The following is a 27,366-nucleotide window of genomic DNA, read 5'->3' as shown; positions in this document are numbered from 1 at the left end:
GCCACGGCGTGGCCCTGGGGTGGGGGTGGACAGGAGTAAGGGGGGGTGGGAGGGGTGACCCTGATAAGTTTGGGGACCGCTGGTCTAGTGGAATGTTAGAGCCGAAAGGTTCCATGGCAGTTGATCAGAAAGAAGGGATGAAATGGCAGTATTGGGGGTAATGGTGAAGTAGCGGGGGCAGGGGAAGCACCCCATAGCTTTGGGGAAGTAAAAGTCTGCGAGGAAAAAGGGGTGATGCCCCAGGAAGTTTGGGCAGAAACTGGCACTGCGTGGGAGCAACTGAGTGCACCAAGTCATATCCACTGCAATGGCTGGAGTCCATCATGAATGGAGGGGTTTACTCCAGGGCGTTAGGATGTAAAGATTTGATTGGGTATAAGTTTTATCTCAGAACAGCGGACAGGTAATAGAGCTGCTTCATGCTATTTACTCTGTACCTTTAATTTATACAACTGTAAAATGGGGTTATTGGTGCTTACCCATATTTGAAGAATGCTTTGGTTAATGAATGCTACGTAAGTCTCTTGTTAATATTTTCACTACATTAGTTGGGATGTTGGGATTTTTTTCCTGCTCCCAGGAAACATCTCTTGAGGATTTGGGGCAATAGGCAGGGATTCTACCTGTCAAACTGCACATGTTGCCTTTGGCATCCCCCTTCTTATACTTCTAGAGCCCGTTTCATATAGGGGAGTATTGCTCACTTCACCTTATTGGAATATAATGTATGTTGACTGCTACACTCCAAAGATCAGTTTGGTTGGGCATTCCCCCTCTGTGTACTGAGGGAGCACACTCCTCCCTCCAGAAGGCATTTTCTTCCTTGAGAAATGAAATTCCTCTGCTATTGTGCCATCGATGCAGCATACCCTGTGGTGACAGTGCCAGGACGTGAGGCCCTTAAAGAACAAGAGTCTGGTCTTGATTTTAAAGTGGTAGTTCCACCAGAGTCCTGAATTGCCTGAGGTGAGGATTTCTGCTCTCAGGGGAGCCACCAATCAATGGAACTCAGCATCATTTTACCCTGTGAACAGGTGCTGCACTTGCTGGGTGAAATGATAGATGTCAGGTCATTCGGGCTGGGCTCATTCCTTTCCTCCTGAAGCTCGTCTTGTATTATACCAGCTTTCAACATCTCTTACTATTCCCTTGTGATCTTATAAGGAAAGAAAAAGTGAACAGATGCATTATATCCTTCTAGCTTTTCTCTTTCATTTTTCCTTGAATGGATAAATACTGCCGCTGGGCAGTCATGTATTATGAGCATTTTGTGACTCATTGAAACTGGTTAAAATGAACCCTGAATTAAAAAATTCTTAACTTCGGTGACTAAGTTGATCAACTCTTCCTTGCTGCAGATAGCTGAAGGGAATCCTGACTCACCACACAGCCATTTGGGACACTGTCATTCTAATCTAGGGTGACCAGATGTCCCGATTTTATAGGGACAGTCCCGATATTTGGGGCTTTTTTCTTATATAGGTGCCAATTACTCCCTACCCCTGTTCTGATTTTTCACACTTACTATCTGGTCACCCTATTCTAATCACACTGTAGAACAGTGGTTCTCAACCAGGGGTCCAGGGCCCCCTGGGGGGCCATGAGCAGGTTTCAGGGGGTCTGCCAAACAGGGCCAGTGTTAGACATGCTGGGGTCCAGGGCAGAAAGTCTAAGCCCTGCCATACAGGACTGAAGCCTGCGGTCCTGAGCCCCACCACCCGGGGTGAAGCAGAAGCCTGAGCAACTCAGCTTCGCGGGGTGCCCTTCGGCGTGGAGCCCTGGGCAACTGCCCTGCTTGCTACCCCTTGCCAGCTCTGGCCTTTATATGTAGAAAAATAGTTGTGGCACAGGTGGGCCATGGATTTTTTTATAGCATGTTTGGGGGGTGGGGGGGAGGTGCCTCAGAAAGAAAAAGGTTGAGAGCCCCTGCTGTAGAAGAAGAAAGCTGTCCATTTGTCTTTGTCCCCACTTAGGTGCACTCTTAATGTAGGAACTTCTGCTGTGGTCACAGGGTAACTAGGCTTGGAAGCATTAGATTTTTTATCAGTCAATGTCAGTTAACATTAATTTCACGGTGCGCACACACACAAACCAACAACAATATTTCTATCAGTAATAATCAAATTTTACAGCTAAGAAAAGTAAGAAAAATGCTGCTTGAGAATTTGAGACACTATCATTAAATAACTGTTTGAAAGCCCCATAATTTCATGCACATATGAAAATGTAAATCGATTTAAAAATCAGGAAAAATGCTTAAAAATAAACATAGGTATGATCTGCCAGAATTATGAAAAAATAAAAATAAAATTCTGCCAAGTCTAAGGATAATGCAGTAGGAAGATGCAAAATAGCATTTTAGTTGAGTTCAGGGAGGTAATTATTGCCACAGTGAATCTAGACAACCTCTCAATCCATTTTTCAGACATTTGCAGTGCTTATTTCAAGGCAACTGATACAGTGAATATAGAATCATAAAATCTTAGAAAAGTAGGACTGGAAGGCACCTCAAGAGGTCATCTAGTCCAGCTTGGTGCTCTGAGGTGGCACCAAGTATACCTAAACCATACCTGGTGAACAGGGTAAAAACCTAAGATTCCCTGGATATAATATAAACTGGCCCAAACCTCTCCATGTAGCCATTTTTGCAGTCACCAGCTCATACATTCTCTTTCCTTTTGAGGCATTTATTTTAAATCTCTTTTTTGGGGGGTGCAGGGGGTCAAATTTCTTGAGGTGCAGACTTGCTCCTTGTGAGCAGTTAATATGCACTGTTTTCCTTTAGGAAGAGCAGGTTCTCATTTGGGCAGCTTAGTTCCTATATGGGCTATACCTCTCCCACCTGTGTTCCACCTTGGAGAATACGTTCAGAGGAGACCGATGAAAACCAAAATGCTTCAGCCCCTGCTGAACTTTCGGTTAGTTTATTAGAAGACAAACAGATCTAATGTCCAGTATGTTTTCCTGTCTGCTAAATTTTATGGAACGGAGGCAGATTTAAATAACATCTTAAAACATACTGTTCATGATGTTGGCATTCTGCTCTCAGTTGTGGAGGGGAAACAACAAACATTGCAGCTGCATCTTTGCTCCTCCCATCTCCCCATTTCTTGTCTGTATAATATGGGGCAAAAATAAGTGGGGTAGTTTATAACTCTAGTTATAGCAATCCATTTTGAATTTTGTTTTACAGCCTGACTGGCCTTGCCCTCCTACCCAAAAGGCTAGTAAATATCCACATGTCATTTAGCATGAGTTGGATGTTCTGCAGAGGGGGCCATTTCTTTGATTCAATCTGTAATAAATAAAACAATCTTGGCATTAAAAGGAGCTTTTTGTTGTTTGGAATAACCGTTTTATACTGGATTATATGAAAGATCCTAGCTTGTTCAGAAGTTAAGTCCTGAGAGGTGTCTCAGGCTGATGCCTGTAAAGATCAAAGATTCAGAGCATTCCTGTCTTGCCTCTTTTAACTTTTTTTGCTGGTTATGAAATTGCAAGAACCTCAGAAGGGATGAATATTGCTTGGAATAAAAAAATGTTTGTTCTATCTAATGCTTTCCCAGTCACTTGCATGATCAAACTCCAAAGAACACATCACCTCCAAGACCTCTTCCAACTTGCTAAATTGGACTTAGAGCCAGGATGGGAATGAGTTTTGCAGGCAACCCTTTCTCTTACCATTTGCACATCTGTTCAAATGTTTATGCAACTTTGAAATTAACATTCTGTGGTGACTGTAGGGAGGAAACAGCACCTGGAATCATTCATAGTATGTTTTATTTTTGTTGGTTTCTTTTGTCCTGACATGAGCATGAGATCCTGAGCGTACTTGCAACCATGAGTCAGTGACAACCTCTTGGTATTCATGTAAATAGAAACATGAGCCCTGTTCCTGCATGCACTTCATGGGCTTTGTCTTTCTTTCCCAAACCTTCAGTGTAGTAGCCAAGGAATGTGCAGAGCTTCTGAGTCAGCAATCAGCTGCCTCGAGACAAAACATGCAGGATACTGCCGACTTGCAGAAAAGCCAGAGACACATACTTATACCCTGGAAACCTGGCAAATACTTCTGCCTGTCCTTGCCTGGGCTCCTGTAGTCCCTGTGATCTCTGGCTTGTCCTCAGATTTCAGGGGCTTCATTTTTTTGCATCAAGAATGTAGAAATTGTGGGAGTGGGAAGTAAATGGAAATCCAGTGAAGCTACATGCAGAAAGAACAGCTGAATTTCTTCTTTAAAAATAAGTGGCTTAAATATAGCCCTTTATAAAGTGAAGTGTGAAGAGGAGTCCTGTCTTTCCTCTCTCCTCCCCCCACCCAAATATTTAATACACCACTTTGGTTAAGCTGTGTACAATGAGACAGACCTACAAAAGAAGGTCATGGCTTGGCACAGTTTAAACACAAAGAAATAGATTGCTGGAACGGTAGCAGTTTTGGGTTTAACCCACAGGGAGACTCCACTGCAGGATCATCCTGCTGCATTTGTTTGGTGAAATAAAAATAGAGGCAGCATTAAGGAATGAATCCTGTGGTGGCTTGGATCTGGTGCATTAATAACGCTCTGTAGACTAATGCACTTCTCTGCGAAATTGCCATCATCTGCAGGGGGTTTATGTCCCTTAATCTAGATTATTCATTATTGGGAAGCATTTTGTAAGTGATAGGCAGCCTGGATAGCATTTAATGCAAGGATCACACTGAGTGTTAGGATCTGTGAGTAATGGTGAGTGACAAGTAGACACAACACAAAACAGAAGTTGTACCCTGAATCTTTTAGCTAATTGGGGGGAGGGTTTGCAGTTAGCATTACATAGATGTAAATGAAGTAAGCAATCCAACATGACAAGCATTATGTTGGAGTGCTTTTTAGCATGCCTCTGGGGTTAGAAGAGGGGCGACATTTTGTCTCTTTCAAGACTTAAAGCACAGTGACTTCAACCCCTGGAAAAGTATGCCTTGAGAGCCACAGCCTAGACTGCCTTTTCCCTCTTGTGAAATGGGAATTAAGATTAAAAATAAGGAAGATCGTCATTTTCATGCCACTTAGTGAATGTTACTGATATGGCCATAACTACTGGCAGCCAATCAGAGCAACCACTTCAGTGCACTAAAATAGTTGCCCTAATGAAGTGCGAGTTGTGTAAACTGGCCACCATGTTCTGGATTCTGCAGGTGAAAATTTGTTTCTCTCGAACAAAAAAAGAATTCTGTGTTGTGCAATGGGGTAACAGTCTACTCCACCATTCCCAGCGTTGAATATTCACTGTCCTGTTGGGCTATGATCAACATGCCCAAACAAACTGCTGCAAAGCTATGACCTATTGGGGTATCGATATGAGCTGCAACGTTTGACTTGGCTTCCTTTCTGGTGAGAATCTGAAAGTTTTTAATCTGAATCTTTAGATTCCTTTTCGGCCCTAGCCTCCTTTTTTTCTTTCAGCAAAAACTGCAAATGAGTTCATATAAAATGCTATACCCCTAAAGGGAAGAGTTTACAGTGATGATAATAGAGCATCCAAATCACTCCATCATATTGAGTTCCCAAAAAGCAATTAAGGCCAGAAGAATACCCACAGAGAGGCTAGACAGGGCAAAGTTAATGCCCTAGTGTGATGGAGCAGGTGCACTAGAGGCATCTTTTTCATTCTAGTGATACTGATCTCCTTTGTAAAGCACTGTGAGATCTACTGATGAAATGAGTTAGATATTTTTATTTTTATTGTTATCTTTTCTTCCTGAGTCATTTGGTTGCCATTTGCAGGTTAAACTTCCTTGAAGTGAAGTAGCCACAATCACTTTCCTTAGGTCACTCTTTAACGTCACTGTATTTGAGGCTTCTTCAGCCCAGTAGCACCATCTTCAACATGCTCTTTCCTCTTCTCGGGGTGCTGTATGTAGAGATGAATGTCTCTTGTTGAATGAAAGAACCAGCATTGATTTTGCTGGTGGAATCTCAACTCTTGCAACTTTTTCTTATGTTGGTGGTGCTGGTGTTCGTAAGAGGAGCTAGATGTAAGCACAGCTGTGTTATGGAGGTACTTGGTCTCTCCACCGCTATGGTTATGTCTAGCTTTTCATTACAATTAAAAGCCTCATTTTTTTTGTTTTGTTTTATTTTATTTAAACACTGCCTCCTCCTCTCTCCCCAACTTCACCAAAATTTATCCAATTCACTTCAAACTTCTGACTATGGAGCACAAAAGAAAAAAATGTTTGGAAAAACTTGAGTGTGGGAGGGAATCAATCAGAGCATTCATGATTTGATGGTCTTAAAAAAAATCAGATGTTTAACTGTTTGAAAACAGTTCTAATAATTTTTTTTAGAATGTTTTATCTCCATCAGCTTGGCTGAGAACCTCCAATTGTGTCATATTCAACTGACCTCAATGAGGACCATTGCCTTACTGTTTATGGAAAGATTGAACTACTTTAGGTGATCAGAGTTGTAACTCTAGAAACATGAGTAAATGCGAGTTCATTGACATTTCTCTCTCTTACTTTCTAGATTAATAATGCTGGTGGGCTAGAGGTGGAAGTGGCTAGGCAGAGCAACGTCAGGAAGGCCACCAGACTGGAAGAGCACAGCTGACCCCACACCAGCTAGGGCAGCTGTTGAGTGAGAAGCATGGAGGAAAGCAGGAATGAGAAGGTGAACCAAGCCCACATTCTCTTCGACAGATTTGTCCAGGCCACAACCTGTAAGGGGACTCTGAAAGCTTTCCAAGAGCTTTGTGACTACCTAGAGCTAAAGCCCAAGGACTATCGTTCTTTCTATCATAAACTCAAGTCCAAGCTCAACTACTGGAAAGCCAAAGCCCTCTGGGCCAAGATAGACAAGAGAGGCACCCACAAAGACTACAAGAAGGGGAAAGCATGCGCCAACACGAAGGTAAGGAAAATGAGTCTCCAAGGAGCTTACACACCTGAGTCAGTAATGATCTGCCTAACTCGATACTATATGTCTGCAGAATATGCAAGGGCAGTGCCTGGGTGGGGGAAATCTATTGGGAAAGGTTTGAGGAAATGGAATTTCTTTTTCGAGTAATTGCACATTTCCATTCCACTGTAGGTGTGAGTGTGCCCTGTGCACAGACGTTGGAAAATTTTTCCCCTCAGTGGTACCCGTCGGGGTGGCTGGAGTGCCTTCTGTCGGTGGTATAAGGGGACAGAGCCACCGCTTCAGTTCCTCCTTACTGATAGTGACAGTTGGAACAATTCAGGCCTGTTAATTCAAGTGCTTCCCTCACTCCTTTTCTGTATGTAGATCCTGTTTACTAGTTTTATTATTTATAGTTAGTGTTAGACAACTTGTAGTGCTAGTTTCCATTTTTGGTCTATTTGGACCACTTTTTATCTTCCAGTACTGGAACAGTGCTGCATTCACCAGGGTTTGTCTTGCTGGACCTTCACAAAACCTATGCTGGTCAGCAACCCACACTCAGCCTGATTGAAATGTTTGGGGGAATCCCATGTTAGTGACAAATGTCACATTTGCAGGTGATTTCAGCTCCATTAAAAAAAATAGGGTGGTGAGGCTTGAGTGCTTGCTTATAGAGGCAGCACTTCGACCCCCATCAGAGTTGTCACGCAGGGAGAGCGCCTCAAGTACATCAGCCTTGGTATGGAGTGCTCTGCCAGAGATGTCTGCAGCTTCTTGGGACTGTACTCCAGGACCAAATAAAAGGTTCAGGCCTTCCTCAGGTTCAGTTCCTCACTCGGCTGTGTCAGTACTGCAGCCAGACAGAGGCACAAACCTGAAGAAGCATTCAGGGGAGAGACAACCCCCCTCTCAGGCAGGCTTGTCACCTCCTAAGAGGGGATCATCATCTTGGGAGCCTGTGCCAGGTCTGAGGCTGTCCCCCTGAAAGGCATTTTTGAGCCAACAGATGATGCTGATCCCAACAACCCCAGAAGTATATGCAGCCTCAAGAAACGTGCTTAGCCTCACAGTACCGGTATGACCAGCAGGGAAGGTCTTCATCCAGATCCTGCAGTGCTGCTACCCAAGCCTCCATAGAAGTCCATGATGTCTAGAGGAAAGCTTCCCATGAATTCTTTGATACCGCGTTGCCCAGGCTCAGGCTACCTCTCACCAGCCACATCTGGATTTGCACCTCTGCTGTCAGAAGCATCTGACTCTTCTTCCTGAGACTTAGAGGTGAGGTCCTCTGTATCCTGCCCCGGACGGGGAACATACCCCCCCCATCAGAGTCGTTGGGACCCTGGGCCATGCAGCAGCCCCAGCACTGGAGTCCTCCTAAGGGTCAATGGCCCAGGCAAGGGTAGGGCCCAGGCCCATATCCGTGGCCATTCTGGTGTGTTCCCCCCTCCTAGACCTCCTCTCAATCATCTCACTTGCTGTCATGGAGAGTGCACCAGAGGCATCGGCACAAAAAGCATCATTTCCCCAGTACTGGGACTGGTACCGAGCAGCCAGAAGCCACTCACACCCCCTCCCTGCCGCACGCCACAGACCAACTGCTGTTACTTCCTCATCACCAGATGAGGCTGTTGAGCCATTGCCTCTGTACTTCACATTCAGGCAGACGAGATGCACGAAAGCTCTTAAAAGTTAGTGGTTGTCCTGATATCAGTCACCTCAGCCAGGGTGGCTCTACCAGTTAGGCAGACACTCTTCTTCTTTGCCCCCACAGCAAAACAAGCTGAGAGAAGATACTTTGTCCCCTCTAAGGGGTATGAACACTTTTATTCTCATCCCCCTTCTTGCCCCTCATCCCCCCAGGTTCTCTTGTGTTGGCAGCTGCCAATGTGTGGGAAAGGTGGGGCCAAAAAGCGTCCACACCGAAAGGTAAAGACTCAAAGAAGCTGGATCTGTTTGGTTGCAAGCTTTATTCTTCAGGAGCCCTGCAATTCAGAATTGCAAACCAACATGCTCTCCTGAGTCGATATGACTTCACCCTATGGAAGAACATTATGAAATTTAAAGACAAGCTACCAGAGGGCTAAAGATATGTACCGTGAATTTGGTAGGGCCCTTTTGGTCAATTTCATGGTCATAAGATTTTAAAAATAAGAAATTTTCATGATTTCAGCTATTTAAATCTGCAATTTCACAGTGTTGTAACTGTAGGGGTCCTGACCCAAAACAGGAGTTGTGTGTGTGGGGAGCGGGGGTTGCTAGGTTGTTGTGTGTATGGGGGGGTCACGGTATTGCTACCCTTACTTTTACTCTGCTGCTGGCAGCGGTGTTGCCTTCAGAGCTGGGCAGCTGGAGAGTGGCAGCTCCAGACCGGGAGCCCACCTCTGAAGGCAGAGCCACTGCCAGCAACAGCGCAGATGTCAGGATGGCATGGTATGGTATTGCTACCCTTACTTCTGCGCTGCTGCTGGCAGGGTGCTGCCTTCAGAGTTGGGTGCCCGGCCTGCCGCTCTCCAGCCGCCCAGCTCTAAAGTCAGTGCAGAAGTAAGGGTGACAATATCACGACCGCCCTAAAATAACCCAGTGACCCCCTGCAACTCCCTCTTGGGTCAGGAACCCCCAATTTAAGAAACACTGGTCTCCCCTGTGAAATCTACATAGTACAGTATAGGGTAAAAGCACACAAAAGGCCAGATTTCACGGTCTGTGACGCATTTTTCATGGCCGTGAATTTGGTGGGGCTCTAGCTATAGACAAGAATTTGCAGTAATGGCTGAAGAGGTTAAACTGGTTGCTAGGACATAGTTTGGATAGCACAGACTTGGTTGCTCAAACCGTGGCATCAGCTATTACTATGAGAAGGTATTCATGGTTGCAGTTGTCTGGGCTACCTCTAGAGCAGTGGTCTCCAAACTTTTTTGATCGTGCACCCCTATCAGTAACAATTTTTTGAGCACGCACCCCCAATATATATATATTTACTTATGTATAAATTATAAACAATACTACTGTACTAATATATTATGTACATTATAAAACATACACAAAAAATAGAAATTAAAAAAGGATGAGAGATTAAATAAACAATATTTTTAAAATAATTTTGTATTTTATTTATTAATGGTACAAAAAACCTTTTTGCTTTCACACAAAAAATTATTAATAATAATAATTTTTAGTGAGAGCAATGTGATTGAATATGCTTCATTATTTCTGAAAATCTTGGTTTAACACTTTGTGATACAGCAATTCGAAGATCTGGGTTAGGGTGTAGGAGGGCGCTCAGGTGGGGTGCGGGGTCTGGGAGGGAGTTAGGGTGCAGGAGGGTGCTCAGGAGGAGGCTCAGGGCTGGGGCAGGCAGGAGGTGCAGAGCACGTACCTGGGGCAGCTCCTGTTTGGTGCGGGGGGTGTGCAGGTAGTGCAGCGCAGCACCGCTCCCATGGCTACCCCACCCCCCAGGCAGGCAGGGCCACCCGGAATGCAGGGGCTTTAGGCGCTGCAGGGCCCTGGGCTAAGGGGGCCCCGGGGCCCCGGCTTGCAGCTCTAAAGCTCCTTTCAGAATGCGGCCCTGCGAGCATGGGCCGGAGGACTCAGGAGGAGCAGGGGCAGCTGCGCAGCCAGCGGCCAGAGAGAAGTGGTGCTTTCCCCTTCAAAGCGCCGCTACTCTCCTGCTGGCTTCGAAGGGGAAAGCGCTGCTTCTTTCCGGCCGCTGGCTGCGTGGCTGCCCTGCTCCTCCATGGCCCGGAGGACTCAGGGCCGCATTCCAAAAGGGGCTTTAGAGCTGCAGGCCAGGGCCCCCTTAGCCCAGGGCCCTGCAGCCTCTAAAGCCCCTCGTTCCGGGTGGCCCTGCCTGGCCGGGGAGGGCAGCTTCCCTGCTCGCTTGCTCCCTCCTCCGGCTGCCCCCCCCCTTTTTTTTCTCCGGTGGTGCTCCTCCCGCCGTGCCCCCCAATGGATCATCTTGCGCGCACCTCACTTTGGAGACCACTGCTCTAGAGGTCCAATAGACTATCCAAGACTTTAAAGGAAGGTAATAAGACCCCTCCCTCTTTTCAGAGAAAACAGACGACAAGTTTCAGAGCCTTAAGAATTCCATGGCAACATTCAAATCCCTTGGGATGCATACTCCAGCAGTAAAAAGAAAGCAGTTTCATCGGCAGCAGCCATACAGACACCAGGGGTTTGCTTCCCCAACCCCAAGATCCACTAAGGAAAAAGAGATGAGATTATAGGAGATGCCCTCTGCCGCCCTCCTTTTCAGCATCAGTGGGACCATCCTGTCCAGCCACTTCATCCAAGCAGGCATTTTGATGGGTTTGTCAAGGGGAGTGTACTAGTCACCATAGCTCTTATCTGTTCTCCAGTGTTCGTTTATCAATCACTAAGGCTGCGTGTCTGTCGTGGAGCTCACGGAAGTCACGGATTCTGTGATTTTTCCACAACCTCCATGACTTCTGCAGTGGCCAGTGTGGCTGTCCCCAGGGCCACCCAAGCAGCTGGCCTTGGGGACAGCAAACCAGTTGCTGCTGGAACGGCCCCGCAGCCAGCCACTCAGGCAGCCCCGGGGCCAGCCGCACTGGCAGCTGCTGGGGCAGCCCCGGCTGCTGGCCCCGGGGACCGCCTGAGCAGTGGCTGGTGCGGCTGGCCCTGGCAACCGCCTGAGCAGCAGTCCGGGGCTGGCTGAAACAGTGGCCCCAAGGACGGTGACCCCTGACTACAGGCCCTGGGGCCTGTTCAAGCAATGGCCAATGAGGCTGGCCGTGGGAACCACCTGCGCAGTGGTCCGGGGATGGCTGGAGCAACGTCCCCAGGGACAGCCACACCAGCCACTGTTCGGTGGCTGCTGGCCCTGGGGACAGCCTAAGCAGCAGCCGGTGCTGGCCCTGGGGCCCCCCATCTAAGATTTAGTCAGGGGTATTTATAGTAAAGCTAATAGACAGGTCATGGGCCCTGATTTTTTGTTTGTCTGAGATCTGTCCATGACTTTTACTAGAACTACCCATGACTAAAGCATAGTCTTACCAATCGCTTATCGCATTTCCTAGGTATTTGGACCTACATAACTTCAGGCCGGTGATGGGTCTTAAGCATGGTGGATTTGGGGTATGCCATCCAGTTCAGTTCTACCCACTCTCCCTGCGCCCTCTCTTCCCTGTCTCTCTTCAGGAATCACTCTCATGAGATTGTCCTTCAACCGAGGTCTAATAACTTCTTCAGGCAGGGGCCATAGAGGAAGTTCCATTGTACCTTGGGGGAAAAGCTTCTATTCCTGCTATTTCCTGATCTTTCCTCCTCCCCTCCTCCCCGTGCCCCCCAAGACAAAAGGGGTCTCAGACCTATTTTAGACCTAAGGAAGTTAAACTAATTCCTGAAAAAAATAAAATTCCAGATTGTTACCCTAGCTGCAGTTATTCCTTTCCTGGAACAGGGGGATTGGGATGCTTACTTCCATGTCACAATACATCACAACCATCAGAAGTATCTCAGATTCATGGTGAATGGCTGCTATGGTATTATCAGTTCATAGTGCTTCTGTTCGATCTGTCAGCTGCTCCTCAAGTGTTCATGAAGTGCATGGCAGTTGTAGCAGCACACCTAATAAAATTAGATGTTCATGTATTCCTGTACCTGGATGACTGGTTGATCAGAAGTCAGTCCAAGGCTCAAGTCCTATCCAGAATATCAACTGTCCTGTCCATGTTCGACGCACTGGGGCTTCTCGTAAATAGAGACAAATCAGTCCTAAAACCAGGACAGACAATAAAATTTACCAGGGCAGTCTTAAACTCCATGAACTCCAAGGCCTTTCTGCCCCAAGCCAGGTTTGAAACTTTCAGGGACTTAGTGCTGCAAATGAGAGCATTCCCTTTCACATTAGTATGCAGCTGCCTCAATCTCCTTGGTCACATGGCAGTATGTAGTTCATCATGCCAGATTACACCTCAGAAAGCTGCAAACATGGCTTGCATCAGTTTATGCTCCAATTTGTCACCATTTAGAGAAACTGGTTTGAGTGCCAACATTAATTTTGTCATCTCTCAACTGGTGGATGAACCCTCTGAAAGAGTGCATAATGGTTCCCTTACTCCCCCTCACTACCAAACCTCACTCACTCACAGATGTGACTTTTCTGAGCTGGGGAGCTCATGGATGGTCCTTGGAGACTTAAGGTCTTTGTCTCAAGATTTAGAGACTCTATAAATGTCAGGGAGTTAAGAATGGTATTTCTAGTCTGCTTGGCCTTCCACCCCCACGTAGTTGTGAAAAAATTTGTTAATTCTGACAGTTTGGTGACCACGTTTTACATAAACAAATAAGAAGGGGCATGGTTGAACCAACTGAGCCGGGAGGCAGTTTGCCTCTGGGACTTGTGTATAACCAACTCAATTAATCTCAGAGCTGCGTATTTTCCAGAGAAACTAAACACATTAGCGGATCAGCTGAGCAGATCCATCTCCAATTACCAGGAGTGGTCATTACGTCCAGATGTGGCTAGGTTCATCTTCCAACTGTGGGGGACTCCCCAAGTGGACCTGTTTTCAACAAGAACCAACAAAAAATACTAGTTTTGCCCCCGAGGAGGACTCAGCGCCTTTCTCCTATCCAGGAAGAAATCTTTCCTATATTCTTTCCCTCCAATTCCCTTTGTCTTCCCGGTGTGACCTCATCAGCACTGAGTCGAGTCTGCTATCCTTGTCTGTCGAGCCTTCCCGTCTCTCCTGTTGGATCCAGATGTAATTTCCAAGGACCATGGATGTCTGCTCCAACCCAACCTCTGTGCTCTCTGTCTGTCAGTGTGGATGCTTCATGGCTGACATGCTTTGAGAAATCCTGCTCAAAGGACATTCAGAAAGTGTTTGTTTCTGAATAGCAAAAACCCCTCAACTTACCTGGCTAAGTGGAAGAGCTGCTCCACCTGGTCTCTTGCGGAAGGTGTATCTCCAGAGGAGGCACCCTTGGGCCTTCTGCTGGACTATCTGCTAATTCTACAACAGTGTTTGGCTATTAGCTCTATAAGAGTGCATCTCAGCAGCTATTTCGGCCTTCCATTTCTTGGTGGATGATAGATCCCTTTTTTCAAACCCCATTGTCACCCAGTTCCTAAAGGGCTTGGTCCAATTATACCCACATGTGAGACGCCATCCCTCCTTGGGATCTGAGCTTAGTTCTAGAAAAATTGAAGGGACCTCCCTTTGAGCCACTGGCAACTTGATCTCTCCTTCGCTTTTCCATGAAGGTAGCATTTGTAGTGGCAATTACTTCAGCCAGAAGAGTGGGCAATTTGAGAGTTCCAGTGTCGTAGCCCACTTACACAGTTTTCCATAAGGATAAAGTTTATCTCCACCCTCACCCTACATTTCTTACAAAAGTAGTCCCTTATTTTTCGTGTTAACCAAGCAATCTACTTGCCCATGTTCTGTCTGAAATTGCATGCACATAGGGTTTTCATTCCACACTTTTGCTTCTCATTATGCCGTTTCCCATCAGTCCAGAGTCAATGGCAGTTTCGGACAGGTTGTCGTACTATCTCTGTTCTGGTAGACACCAAACCCACCTTCATGCATGTTTTCTTTTCAGTCACCTAAAGTGGAATGGACCTGTGCAATCACTTGAAGAAGAAACTGGTTACCTACCTATTTGTGACTGTTATTCTTCGAGATGTGATGCACATGTCCATTCCACAATCCATTCTCCTTTCCCTCTCTATCAAAGGAACTGAGGGAGGGTTGAAGGTTGGCTTCGTCCTCTTATACCAGCACACAATAGCATGTGGCAGCTGATGACTCCAGCCACCTCAGCAGGTACCACTGAGAGGAGAAAAGTGCATGAGGTGTGCATGCACCTACAGAGGAACAGATATGTGCAACATGTCTCAAAGAATAAGAGTTATGGAAAGGTAGGTAACTGTTTTATGCCATCACTCTCAGTATGGTGACAGACCGAGATAATTTTACAGTTCTACATCTATGTTCTATGTGCTTACAATTCTACAATACAGCATATACCAACTTTTTAAGATGAATTACTTACAATGAGGAGTTTCTGCTCTAAGTCTGAACAGAATTCATTAAACAGAGTTGTAAGGAAGAGAAAATCACATGCTGTGCTATGTTTTTCCTCTAGCAATTAAGCTCACACACTGCAGTTATCTGGTTATCTGCATAGAATAATTTTTCAGTAATTATACATTTAAATATACTCGTGAGTTATTTTTTTGTAAGTGATCACCCAGTTTCTTTTAAAAAGGAAGGTGAGAGAGAGGGGAGTATGATACCATTAAGAAACTCAAGAAATTAGAGTGGGAGTATGTCTTGCTTCTCCCACCAGGAGTGAGATGTTGTTCATTGCTATATATTCACCTTCCCCAAGGAAGCAAATGTCTTGATTAATTCCTGTATTACAGAAACTGAAATGGAAGTAATTTCTGTTAATGTGCAGTCAATGACCTGTGATCTAGATGACTGAATTTTAATCACCACTTGGATATTAGAAGGTTATTTTAGTTTCTTCCTTGTTTGTTTATTCGATTCTGTTTTTATAGGTTGGTAACTAAAGGCTACAATATGAAATATTTACTGCTAATGGTGTTATGTTCTTGAAGACCTATGCACAGCTTTCTAAGATTTGCTGCATGCCTTTAAACAGATATCCCATGTTGGGTTGTTTGTGTGTAGAGAAACGCAATGCACATATGAGTTTTTACTTTTACCTAGTTTCTCTAATGCTGTTTATTACTTGTCTCAGATTCTGGTTGAATCACCCATTAAGATTTTTTTTATATGACTTCTGAGAAATGACCATAGTTGTACTATAAATAGCGCTTATATCATTTGGCTTAATGAACGCTTATGTTACTTGTTCACTTTTATATTTTTTTATATTCCTGCTTTTAAACACAATTTGCAGACAACTAGTTAAAAACACACACACACACACACAAAATTTAAATGGGGGAAAAAACCACATTGAAGTTTCCCTTAAGGGCTAAGATTTTACATATGTTAAGTCAGGACATTTATCTATCATTTCTACAATAACTTCAGTTCTGTCATATTGTGCACACACATTAGACCAATTTTTAGGACGGTTTCAGAACATCCAAATTGGGGTGAAATTGAGGGGTTGAAGTAATCAGAAGCCTTGGTGATGTGAAACTGGAGACGGGTGCTAATCCTGTGAATCTCAGCTTTAGCTCTGCAGTCTTAAGAGCTGTGTTGGACTGAAGCCCAAAACTCTGCAGGTGTGTGAGTCCGGTCATTGCAGAATGTTGGCTATATGCAGCTAACCAGAAAATTAGGGTTATAGAGTATTAAAGCAGAAGAGTTGCACATGGTGTTTTGCTCAAACTTGAACACAAACACTGTGGCATAAGCATTAAAAATGTAATGTCATGGAGTTAATTCACTGTGGGAACCACTGCTCGGAATGTCTTTACTCTTGTTCCTGAAAAATCTCAGCTATAGGGTATTTTTGAGGGGGAAGTTGCGTATAATGCACACAGCTGTTGCAGCTATTGATCCTAATTCCCACCTCAAGTTTAGAACTTGTCATTGTCTCCAGTTGTAGAGCTTCAGCTAAATTACTGTTGGCACCTCCTTATAAATCCAATACATAGTGCTTTGAGTTCTGAACATTCTTACAGGCGAGCCAGTTTTTGCATGAGGCCTCGACCTGGAAAGGGGTTGGAAGTGTGAAGAGAGATGATCAGTTTAAAAACAATTGCTTAAATATCTGTGGGATCCCTGAATGACTCTTAGCTTAGTAGTAATATTTTTTAGTAAGTCATCCTGTGGAGGCACAAGAATGGACATCCATTAGTATATTATTAGATGCCTTACATGCTACATCCAGAATATCTAAATGCTTAAGTATGACCTAAACTTGCATTTGAAGAAAGAATGAGAAGTAGAATTTAAGAAAAATAGATCTTGACCTTACTAGGACAAAATCATTGATAATTAATAAACAGGAACATTCTGTGGACCTGAATTTATAAGCTGTCCAGTATAAAATAATTCAATTACTCTCTTGGAGCCTATCATGACTACTTCACATTGGGAGTGTCATCAGAAAAATAAAAGTTGGCTGTGTAAATGTGGCCTTGACGCTTATATCATATTTAGTCCTCTTTGGGGATGTGATTGCGAAAAAAAATTGTGGTAATTAACTGTATAAAGATGCAGCTGTTCAGCTACTAGGTAATACTTATCCTCTTCGTAACCTTGACAGATGGAAGAAAAGTTTTTGAGAATTGTATTATCAGCAAAGAAATCAATAACAAATGGGAAAAAACTCACCAGATCCTCCTGATCTAGGACGTTTTGCAAGTGCTTAATAGAGGGGAAAAAAATCTTTCAAGGAGCGAGTTGAAAGTTTGACTTAATCTGGAACCTTTTTTGGAATCGTATTGTAAATCACTTAATGTTTCAGCTGGCCTTCTTTCTGGCGGCCTGAATTGTTTATTTGATGGGTCTTTTGGTCTGGGAACCTGTTGTGGTGCCCTTCTCTTTTTGGTTTCATAGTTTCAGATTATATATAAGATCTCTGCCTGAAGATTAATTGTAATGATTGACCAGTGGGACCTCAAACAGCTTCATGTTTTGGGAGAGACCATCATGACTACTTCACATTGGGAGTGTTATCAGAAAAATAAAAGTTGTCTATATAAATGTGGCCTTGATGTTCATGTTTTGGAAGAGACCATTTAATCAGCAACTGGGGCTCTGATCAATCTCTAACACGTTTAAGAGCTGCTCAAGGAGTATACGAGATATCCAACCCAGAGGCCCCAGTAAGGCCTAGGAAAATGTTTATGTAGCAGCCTAAAATGTATGTCTGAATCTGGGCTGTGTTCACACCTCATTGAGGTATAAAGTGTGTAGGATCACTGACTCTATCAGGTGTTTTTTATACTCAACAGAACTCAATTCCTCTTGTGACAGATTGCCAGCTATGATGGGTCCTGCGCTTTCTCTTCATGTGGGGGTGTTCAGGGCGCCATTTCTCGCCCCTGATTTGGGGTATTAACTGTCCCACTAGTATCCCAGAGAAGGGGAGTGGAGAGGGAGAGACCCGGGCCCGCCCTCTACTCCTGGTCCCAGCCCAGGGGCCCTAGGGATAGCGGCAAACCACTTGAACTAGCGATTCCTTCCCCTGGGCTACTTCCCTCTCCGGCCCTTCAGCTTGTGGGGCTTCCTGCCCTCTCTCTGCTTGGGCAAGGTTTCTCTCAACCCTTTGTGTCTGTGGAGTCCCTCAGCTCTGTACAAGCCAGGTTTCCCTTTACCTAGGGTCTTGGTCTTCTGGCCCGACACAGCACTTTTCCAAACTCTCCACTGCTTCCTTCAAACTGCTTTCTGCTCCAACACCAAACCACTCTGCTTCAACTCCTCCAACTGTCTTTTTATCAGGTCACTGGCTTCAGGTGCTCTAATTTGCTTAATTGGCTTCAGGTGCTCTAATAAAACCGTAGCAGCCCCTCTTCCCTCTACAGGGAATAAGGCTCTCCTCATCCTGGGGCTTACATATCTCCCATCTATCACTCTCCTGCTGCCCTCTGGCCATGCTGTATCACACTATATTTTCAGGCAGAAAAATATGATAAAGGTGGACTGTTTACTACAAATCACCTTGTGAGCCATTTGGGCTAGTCTGCAGGGTTTCTCTTAGGCCGTAGGATTGCACTCTGGGTAAGTAATGCCAATATGCCATCTTGGGTTTTTTTTTTAATCCTACTAAGACATTATGGTGCTCTCGCTATTCAAAGATATCTGGCTTTGTAATTATGTTCAGGTTACTAGTTACTTTCCTTCAGTACTAACAGTGCTTGTGGGTGGAGCGAAGAATGAGGTGGGAGGAAGAGAGAACACACAGCAGAAGTAGACTTGAAGGGAAATGTGTCCTAGAAATTGTCTCTTCAGTTAGAGAAGAGCTGTGTCTATGCTAAATTTTGTTTCCTAAAACTTCCCACAGTTGCTGCTTTGATGGTGGCAATGGTAGGAATGGTAAAGTAACCACAAATCTGTGCATTTTTACTGCAGTGTTGTCCCGTGCTGCTCAGAATGGATCTCAATGAGCTACTGGTTAAAATACCCCAGCTCCTGAGTCTTGCCTACCCTAGTACTCTCACCATTGCTGTCACTGGTGCAGCTCCACAACTGTAGGAAATTTTAAGGAAAAAGCCTCGTGTAGGCAAGGCCATTGGTAGTTGCCCCCTAAATGGCCAATTCAGGCTTTGGGAAGTAAAAATAGTAAGAGAAAATGGCTAAATTACTGCTCTAAGGAGAGAAATTAACACAAACTGGGCCAGGATCCTTGCTTTAATTCAGGCCGCAGTAACTGCATTAACAGACTAGTGACAGAGCACGCAGGTGACATCAAAAGGGTTTGTGTCTGGTGAAATCCCAGCTTGTGATGCAGATATAGGACAATAGAACTAAGTGAAGTACCTTGTGCTGCTTTGAAGTTGTGGTAGAAATATTTTTTTTATTCAGGTCTATAACGTTGCTTGGGACCAATGTTTTGCAGTGTCTCATAATTGGGGCTGGACCCTGTGGCCTTCGTACAGCCATCGACCTGTCCTTACTAGGAGCCAAGGTGGTGGTCATAGAAAAGCGGGATGCCTTCTCTCGCAACAATGTGCTGCACCTGTGGCCATTCACCATACACGACTTGCGGGGCCTTGGCGCCAAAAAATTCTACGGCAAGTTCTGCGCAGGAGCCATCGATCACATCAGTAAGTAAAGCATTTGTTATCCACACATCTGATCTCACTTCTCCTCAGGGAAAAGATGGGAGATATGTAGTGACTCAGTAAAATTTGATCTTCAGCAGTAGCTCCTCTGATCTGCTGTATCCCTGCAATATGTGACTTTGATGCAATTCAGTCCTATGTTTTTATAGCATTGTTTGGGCCAGACCTAGATGTGGGCTAAAGGTGGGGCTGTTGCAGAACCTGTAATTGCAACCCAGCATACACCTATGATCTTGCCATGAACCCTTCCTTTCTACTTTGAAAATTAGACTTGGGGAACCAACCCCCCCCAACTGATAATTCTCTTTAAGTGCCTCAGTCTTACCCCTGCAACTGTCACACTAATCTCTTTCCCTACAAATGCTAGGCAAGTTGCAGAAAATGGCCTAATACTCTTGAACATCACACTTTGCCTATGGCCCTGCAAAACCCCCAAAAGTAGAAATAAAGCTATGACACTCCTGGTACAGGCAAATATAAGACAATTTCACATAGGTTGTAATCTGTACATTTGGAAGAGTGGAAAGGAGTGGTGAAGATGGATTCACTACTTAACGTTTTTAGGAAAGTGTCTGAGGACAAGAAAAGCTGCCAGACTATGAATAGGATTTGATTGGGTAGAGGGTTAGGAATCAAGCTACTGAGAAGATAAGATAGGTTTGATTTTAAATGGGGGATCTACTGCCCCTTTAAAGCTGAATGACTCTGCTTTCACAGTCAGCAAGGTAATGCATTCCATTGTTTTTGATCATGTATTGGGCATGTCCCCAGCCAGTTCTTTTTAGCCCCGGGGATGTTTTCTACCAAGTGGTGAGCCAACAAAAGCTGGAAGAAAGGGAAGCAAATCCTACTTAACAAAAGCTGATAAACAAGACTTGGTCTCCAGTGTAGGAAAAAGGTCTAGCTCTTGCTTTGAAGTGATAGGACTGACAGAAAGATTTCTGGAACTTTGATCTTACAGACAGAGCCACAGAGCATTCCATCCTCTTTTGTCCCTCTCCCCTCCCTCCCGCCCCCCCAAATTACAGCAATTAAGTGGAGTCCCGAATTAGGCGGTAGAGTTTTCCCTGCAGAATAGCAGTGTCTTTGGGTATGTCTACACTACGAAATTGGGTCGAATTTATAGAAGCCGGTTTTATACAGTCAATTGTGTGTCCCCACATAAAATGCTCTGAGCGCATGAAGTCGGCGGACCGCGTCCACAGTACCGAGGCTAGCATCGACTTCCGGAGCGTTCCACTGTGGGTACCTATCCCACAGTTCCCGCAGTCTCCGCTGCCCATTGGAATTCTGGGTTGAGATCCCAATGCCTGATGATGCAAAACAGTGTCGAGGAGGGTTCTGGGTACATGTCGTCAGGCCCCTCCCCCTCTGTCAGAGCAATGGCAGACAATCGATTCGCGCCTTTTTAACTGGGTTACCTGTGCAGACAACATACCATGGCAAGCATGGAGCCCGCTCAGCTCAGCTCACCATCACTATATGTCATCTGGGTGCCGGCAGACGTGGTACTGCATTGCTACACAGGAGCAGCCCCTTGCCTTTTGGCAGTAGATGGTGTATTACGACTGGTATCCATCGTCGTACTCCAGTTCAATCGAGGCACCTGGGCAGACATGCTTTGTCTCCTGGAGACTCAGTCCTGCTGGCAGTCCTATTGAACCGTCTTGACGATGATGGCTAGCAGTCGTAGTACAGTTGTAGTACTATATCTTTTGCCAAGCACCCAGAAGAAACCCAGAAGAAACCTGTTTAAAGGGCCCTTTAAGTCGAAAGAAAGGGTTTTGTCATGTGGACGTGTCCAGGCTTAAATTTGATTTAATGCTGCTACAGTTGACCTAAACTCCTAGTGTAGACCAGGCCTTTATCTCCTGTAGTATTCCTCCAGGCCTACAAACTGCCTACCTTACTCTAAGGAGCTATGTTAGCTCTTGAAGGAGCAGAAGGTGTGAAGCTTGATGCCCTGCCATGAACCCTGAACCACAATCCTTGGGATAGGAAGGCAGGTGTTGGACAAACTTCCCCATTGGTCTGGGAGACTGATTTCTGTGTTCTTTAAAAACATCTTATAAAATGCTTTATTTATAAAAATGATCTGAGGAGGCTTATGTAGTAACTGGTGCTTCCATAAGATGTGCACTGATGAACATCTTATAATACAGGTAGATTTTGTCTTCATACAATATTAACTTATTGTCTGAGTCTATCTCCTGTCCTGCAGGTATCCGTCAGCTCCAGCTCATCCTCTTGAAGGTTGCCTTGATCTTGGGAATAGAGATCCATGTCAACGTGGAATTCCAGGGGCTTGTCTATCCCCCTGAGGACCAGGAGAATGAGAGTAAGTAGAACGAAATGAGAGGGGTGTGTGGGAGGGGGGAGTAGGGGAGTAAAAATGGGACAGGTGCATGTACACAATGCTGCTGTTCAGACTGAAGAAGCAGGCTAGTTTAATCCAATAGGTTTTACTTTCTAGTACCTAAATTTGGTGGTCCCTATGGATATTCACTGGGGGTTTGGATGCGCTCTCTTTGCCCTGGACCAGAAATTCTTCAATAGCAGCGTCTGTTGGTTTGCACCTGCACCTTTTGTCTCCATGTGCTCCGAACCGAGGGCATAAGGGGCAGTGTGGACTAGCCACCTCTTCAATTCCTGCTCTATCGCAAATCTGAAGAGTATCTGAGTAGTGGGGAAGGAGGATGGGACGCAAATACTCAGGGGAACCACTCAGCTTGAAAAACTCTAGCTACTATAAGGTATAAGTAACCTTCCTTCTTCTTTGAATGCTGGTTTCCATGGGTATTCACTGTAGGTGACTCCTGAGCAGTATTTATTGAGTAGGCAAGTCTAAGGAGGTGCTCTGCACCAGTCTGCAGGATTGCTGAACCAAAGGAAGCAACCACAGCCATGAGGGCATAGTGCTTGGAAACCATGTGACTGAAGCCCCAGGTTGCTGCTCTGTAGATCTCAGAGGGGGAGGATTCCTTGAGCTTGAGCTCTGGTAGAATGAGCCCTGACCAATAGTTAATAATAGTTTAGTCGTAGTTAGTTAGTGGGGGTGAGGGGTCTGCCCTGCCCTCCATTGTTCTCCCAGGACATTTAGTGTGACCAGGGTTCTGAGTTTCAAGTCCAGCCTGGCCTGCCTTCAGGACTTCCCAATGAGTGACCCTCTTGAGAGCTCCCTTGGGGGATCACACATTCCATCAGAGTGTGAGACCTGCCCCTCCTTTCCCCTTGGCACTAGGCAGTTTCTGGAATTTAGACTCTGCAGACATCTAATGGAGCCCTTCGTGAGGCCCCTGTCAGATCTGGAACCTTTCTTCTCTCCCTCTTGTTGGTCAGAGCCTCCGGGCAGCGCCTCACTAGCAACAGCATTTTCCAGCTCAGAATCCTCCAGCAGCCCCAAGGACTCCATGAAACTAAGATATGAAGAGGAAAGGAGAAAGAGCTATAGAAAGAGACAAATCACGGCCTAAGACCACCAAGAAAAGGTCTGCCTTTTCCCCACCCTTGATACCAGGTGAGACTCCGTGCCTCAGAGTGGGTTCACCCAGAGCTCACAGGGAGCACGGGCCAGGTGCTTCCGGCACTAAGGTGTGTAAGTATAGGAAGGAGAACTTGCCCACTGCACCACACCGAGACCTGTGCCCAACCCCACCTCAGGAGCCCACCCTTTACTGAAGTACCTGGCCAGTTCTCCTTCCTAAAACCTCATTACAGCCTTCTTGAGGACCTGGCGATTTTACACAGATCCTGAGTTGCCAAAACCATAGGACTCAGTTCTAGTCAGAGAGATCACTACACTATTCAGATGAACAGGAGGTGATACCACTGGTTCCCCCAATGGTCCAGACACGGGACATCGGTCCAGGTGGTTTCCAGAGGCCCCTACATCCCCATGACCTATACTATACAGCTAGGGACGAATGGTACCCCCCTGTGGGACCTGCTTCTGTAACCATATATGGGCTTACACACTGACAATACTGGAGCTCTTGGGATCCATGGTATCGAGCCTCAGACTGAGGAGCTGGGGGCATCACTTTTGGCAGAAATTACCTCCAAGAAAGGAACCTCAACTCCCCAGGATCATATGGAGGAACAACAACTGGACAAGTCAGTAGAGCTTGATCTGCCAACAGCATCTTCTTCATCTCCAGATGAACCAATGGTACCACCCTCTTTCTCCCCTCCAGAGGACTACAGGCAGTACCGGGAACTTCTGAGGAGGATCAGTGAAACCCTCCACAGTCCACTGTAAAAGGTTCATGATCCTACACAAACTCCTGGATATACTCCAGTACACAGATCCTTCCAAGGTGACTCTTGCTATTAATAAGCCCATTTTAGAGCCTGCTAAGGGCATTTGGTACACACCAGCCATCTGTTCCCTGACCCCTGAGAGGACTGAAAATAAATATTTTGTTCCCTCCCGGGGGGCGGGGAAGTACTTCTTTCACACCCTAAGCTGAACTCTCTGATTGTCCAAGCAGTCATAGTGTGGAAGAGGCTATACCAACCCAGATCCACTCCTTTGGACAATGATGCCATCATCAGAAAGAATTTTTCTTCAGCCAGACTACTATGCCACATTGAACTAACAGGCAGTCATGGCAAAGTATGACTTCATTAACGACAATAAGCTGTCAGAGTTCATCAGTAAACGATTGCAGGACTGTAGACCTCAATTCCAAGTTATCCCTAGATGAAGGGAAGCTGGTAGCTAGATCGTCCCTTCAGGTGCCACTTGATGCAGCGGACCTGGCTTCCTGTGCCATGGTGACCTTGGTGGTCATGAGGCAGATATCTTTGCTGCAGTCATCGGAGTTCCCCAAAGAGATACGGTTGATGTTTGATAAATTGGAGAGAGTTCAGAGAAGAGCCATGGGAATGATTAAAATATTAGAAAACTTGCCAGATAGTGATAGACTCAAGGAACTGAATCTATTTATCTTAGATAACCTAAGAGCAGGTTAAAAGGTAACTTGATCAGTCTGTAAGTACCTCTGATGAGAACAAATATTTGATGATGGACTCTTCAGTCTAGCAGAGAAAAGTATAACATGATTCAGTGGCTGAAAGTTGAAGCTAGAAAAATTCAGACGGGAAATAAGGTGTAAATTTTTAACAGTGAGAGTAATTAATCATTGGAATAACTTAGCAAGGATTGTGGTGGATTCTCCATCACTGGAAATTTTTAAATCAAGATTGGATATTTTCCTGAAATATATGCTGTAGGAGTTGTTTTGGGGAAATTCTATGGCCTGTGTTATACAGGACGTCAGACTAGATGATCACAATGGTCCCCTCTGGCCATAGAGATTCACAGATTCATAAATTCTGTTTTGAGGATAACAACCTATTTAGGGAGAAAGCTGAGTCGCTTCTTTTCCTTAAGGATTCTTATGCCACCTTCTACTCTTTGGGAATATACACCTCTGCTCTTCACAGGTAAATTTTCTAAGCTGCTACTACAAAGATACCAGCCAACTCCTCAGCTGTTCTACCACCAGAGGGCCTATAAAATCCTGAAAAGATGTCAGAAGGTGCAGCACGACAGACACATCATACCAAAACCATCCCCTCTCCAGACTCAAACACCTACCAAGACATTTTGATGGGATGTTCGCGAGCCATCAGCCAGTCCAGGCACAACCAGTCTCCATTCCCCCTTTCAGTGTTTTCCGCTGTTCAGAGACCCCTGTCATGAGAGGATACTTGGACAAGAGCTGAACTCCCTAATCCAGCTAGGGGCTATAGAGCTTGTACCCCCTCGTCACAAGGGGAAGGGCCTTTACTTCAAATACTGCCTAATCCCCAAAAAGAAAGTGTGCCGGAGGCCATCCTGGAACTCAGGCAACTGAACAGCATCTGCTACTCCAGATTCAGAATGTCTACCCTGTCTGCTATAATCCCCTCCTTGAATGAAGGTGACTGATTTGCACGTCCTGATTTGAAGGACACCTGTTTTGCATATTTTGACATCCATCAGCGCACAGGAAATTGCTGCGTTTCACAGTGAGGTTAGTGCATTCCAGTACATGAGGCTCCCCTTTGCCCTTTCAGCAGCCCCAAGGGTTTATACAAAAGTCATGGCAGTGGTGGCAGCACACCTGCACTGTCAACACAACTCTATATTTCTCTGCCTACGTTATTGGCTGCTCACAAGAGGATTGTATCACAAGGCGCAGGTAGTACTCATCTCCTTACTCAACCTGAGTCACTCCTTGGGACTTCAGGTAAATCCAGGAAAGTTCACTTTAACACCCACAACAACTACAGAATTTACTGGAGCAAATCTAGACTCTATTGCAGCCAGAACCTATTTACCACAGGACAGATTCCTTGCAAAGATAGACCTCATTCACCTTCTTCTCAGTCCTCAGACATCAGTCCAGTCCTTCATCTAGCTAGGTCACCAGGCTACATGCATTTACTTTAACCTCCTTTGCGAGGCTCCACTTTCACGGTCTCCAGGCTTAGCTGAGGAAGGTCTACACTCTGAGCAGAGACCCCCTAGACAAAAGTCTCACTTCCTCAGTGCCCTAATATCACTCACCAATTGGGAAAAGAGGGGCAATATTTGTGTAGGGTGCCTTTTGTTCCTGTGCCACCCACAAAGACACTTGTTATAGATTCCTCTCTACTGGACTGTGGAATGGATCTGGACAACCACGCAGCTCAGGGTTCCTGGACTCTGCAAGAATCCACACTCCACGTCAATGTTCTTGAGCTTCAGGCAGTACACGAAGAGTGTAAGAGGTTCCTGCCCTTCATCTGGTCCACTGATGTCCAGGTCAGGTCAGACAACATGGCCGCTGTTTATTATGCAAACAAATGGCAGAGCAAGGTCTGCCCTGCTCTGCAGGGAAGCAGTCAAACTCTGGAACTGGTGCATACAGCATCAGATTATCCTCTATGCAATGTATTTACCAGGAGTAATGAACTCCCTAGCAGACACCGTAGGCATTTTCACATGGGGAAGCACCAGCAGATTTCTTTGCCAGTGGGGATTCCCATCATGGGAGCTTGTTGCAACTGATGGAAACAGGAAGTGCCTGACCAATTGTTCTCAAGACTCTCACAGGGGCCTGACTTCAGAGGGGATGCCTTCCCAGTGCAATGGTCATACCTGATGAAGTATGCTTTCCATCACATTCCCCTCCTACCTCACATCCTCAGAAAGATCAAGTGTAACAAGGCAACAGTGATTTTAATAGTACCATGGTGGCCATGACAGTTTTGGTTCACCACAGCTGGGCAGATGGCCTCCTGCCCATGCATTCACCTGCAGCTATCTCCCAGCCTACTGCCACAGACAGGAAGCATCCCCAACCATCCCACCACCACACCTCTCCATCTGTCAGACTGGTTATTGGATGGACAGCAGACTTGCACAGATCTTGCTTGGAGGAGGTCCAATCCATCCGTCTCAATAACAGGAAACCCTCAACAAGAAAGTGTTATGCTGCCAAATGGAAGCGATTCTCCCTATGATGCCAGAGCATCATTTGCCTTTGAAGAAGTCCAGAATTCCTCTTATCTTGGACTGTCTCCTCTCCTTTAGGTCATCGGGCCTATCCATCAGTTCACTACAGGTACACTTAGCGGCTATCAGTGTCTATCATTCTTTGGTAGAGAGCTGTTGGTTTTCACCCACCCCATAACAGTAAAGTTGTTAAAAGGCATTGTCAGAAACTTCCCACCAGTTTCAAAATTTATGCCTGCTTAGGATGTG

At 45.5% G+C, this 27,366-nt stretch overlaps 1 protein-coding gene across 6 annotated transcripts in view; it reads left to right on the top strand.

Annotated features, from left to right (window-relative positions):
• Window positions 1-27,366, top strand: part of MICAL3 (microtubule associated monooxygenase, calponin and LIM domain containing 3) — a 251,990-nt gene that overhangs the window by 84,414 nt on the left and 140,210 nt on the right. For 5 of the 6 annotated variants that reach the window (XM_034781513.1, XM_034781496.1, XM_034781523.1 and 2 more), the window contains exons 2-4: window positions 6,509-6,892; window positions 19,406-19,613; window positions 21,853-21,969. In XM_034781513.1, the coding sequence (XP_034637404.1) occupies window positions 6,629-6,892; window positions 19,406-19,613; window positions 21,853-21,969 (589 nt within the window). In that variant the 5' untranslated portion in view covers window positions 6,509-6,628. Of the gene's footprint in view, window positions 1-6,508; window positions 6,893-19,405; window positions 19,614-21,852; window positions 21,970-22,997; window positions 23,149-27,366 lie in introns of those variants that run through there. The other variant, XM_034781487.1, reaches the window with a different exon arrangement.

This window comes from Trachemys scripta, chromosome 1, assembly GCF_013100865.1.
Source record: "Trachemys scripta elegans isolate TJP31775 chromosome 1, CAS_Tse_1.0, whole genome shotgun sequence".
NCBI classification, from domain to species: domain Eukaryota; kingdom Metazoa; phylum Chordata; order Testudines; family Emydidae; genus Trachemys; species Trachemys scripta.
The sequence above is the reverse complement of the archived record's forward strand: the minus strand, read 5'-3'. Positions and strand labels throughout refer to the sequence as shown.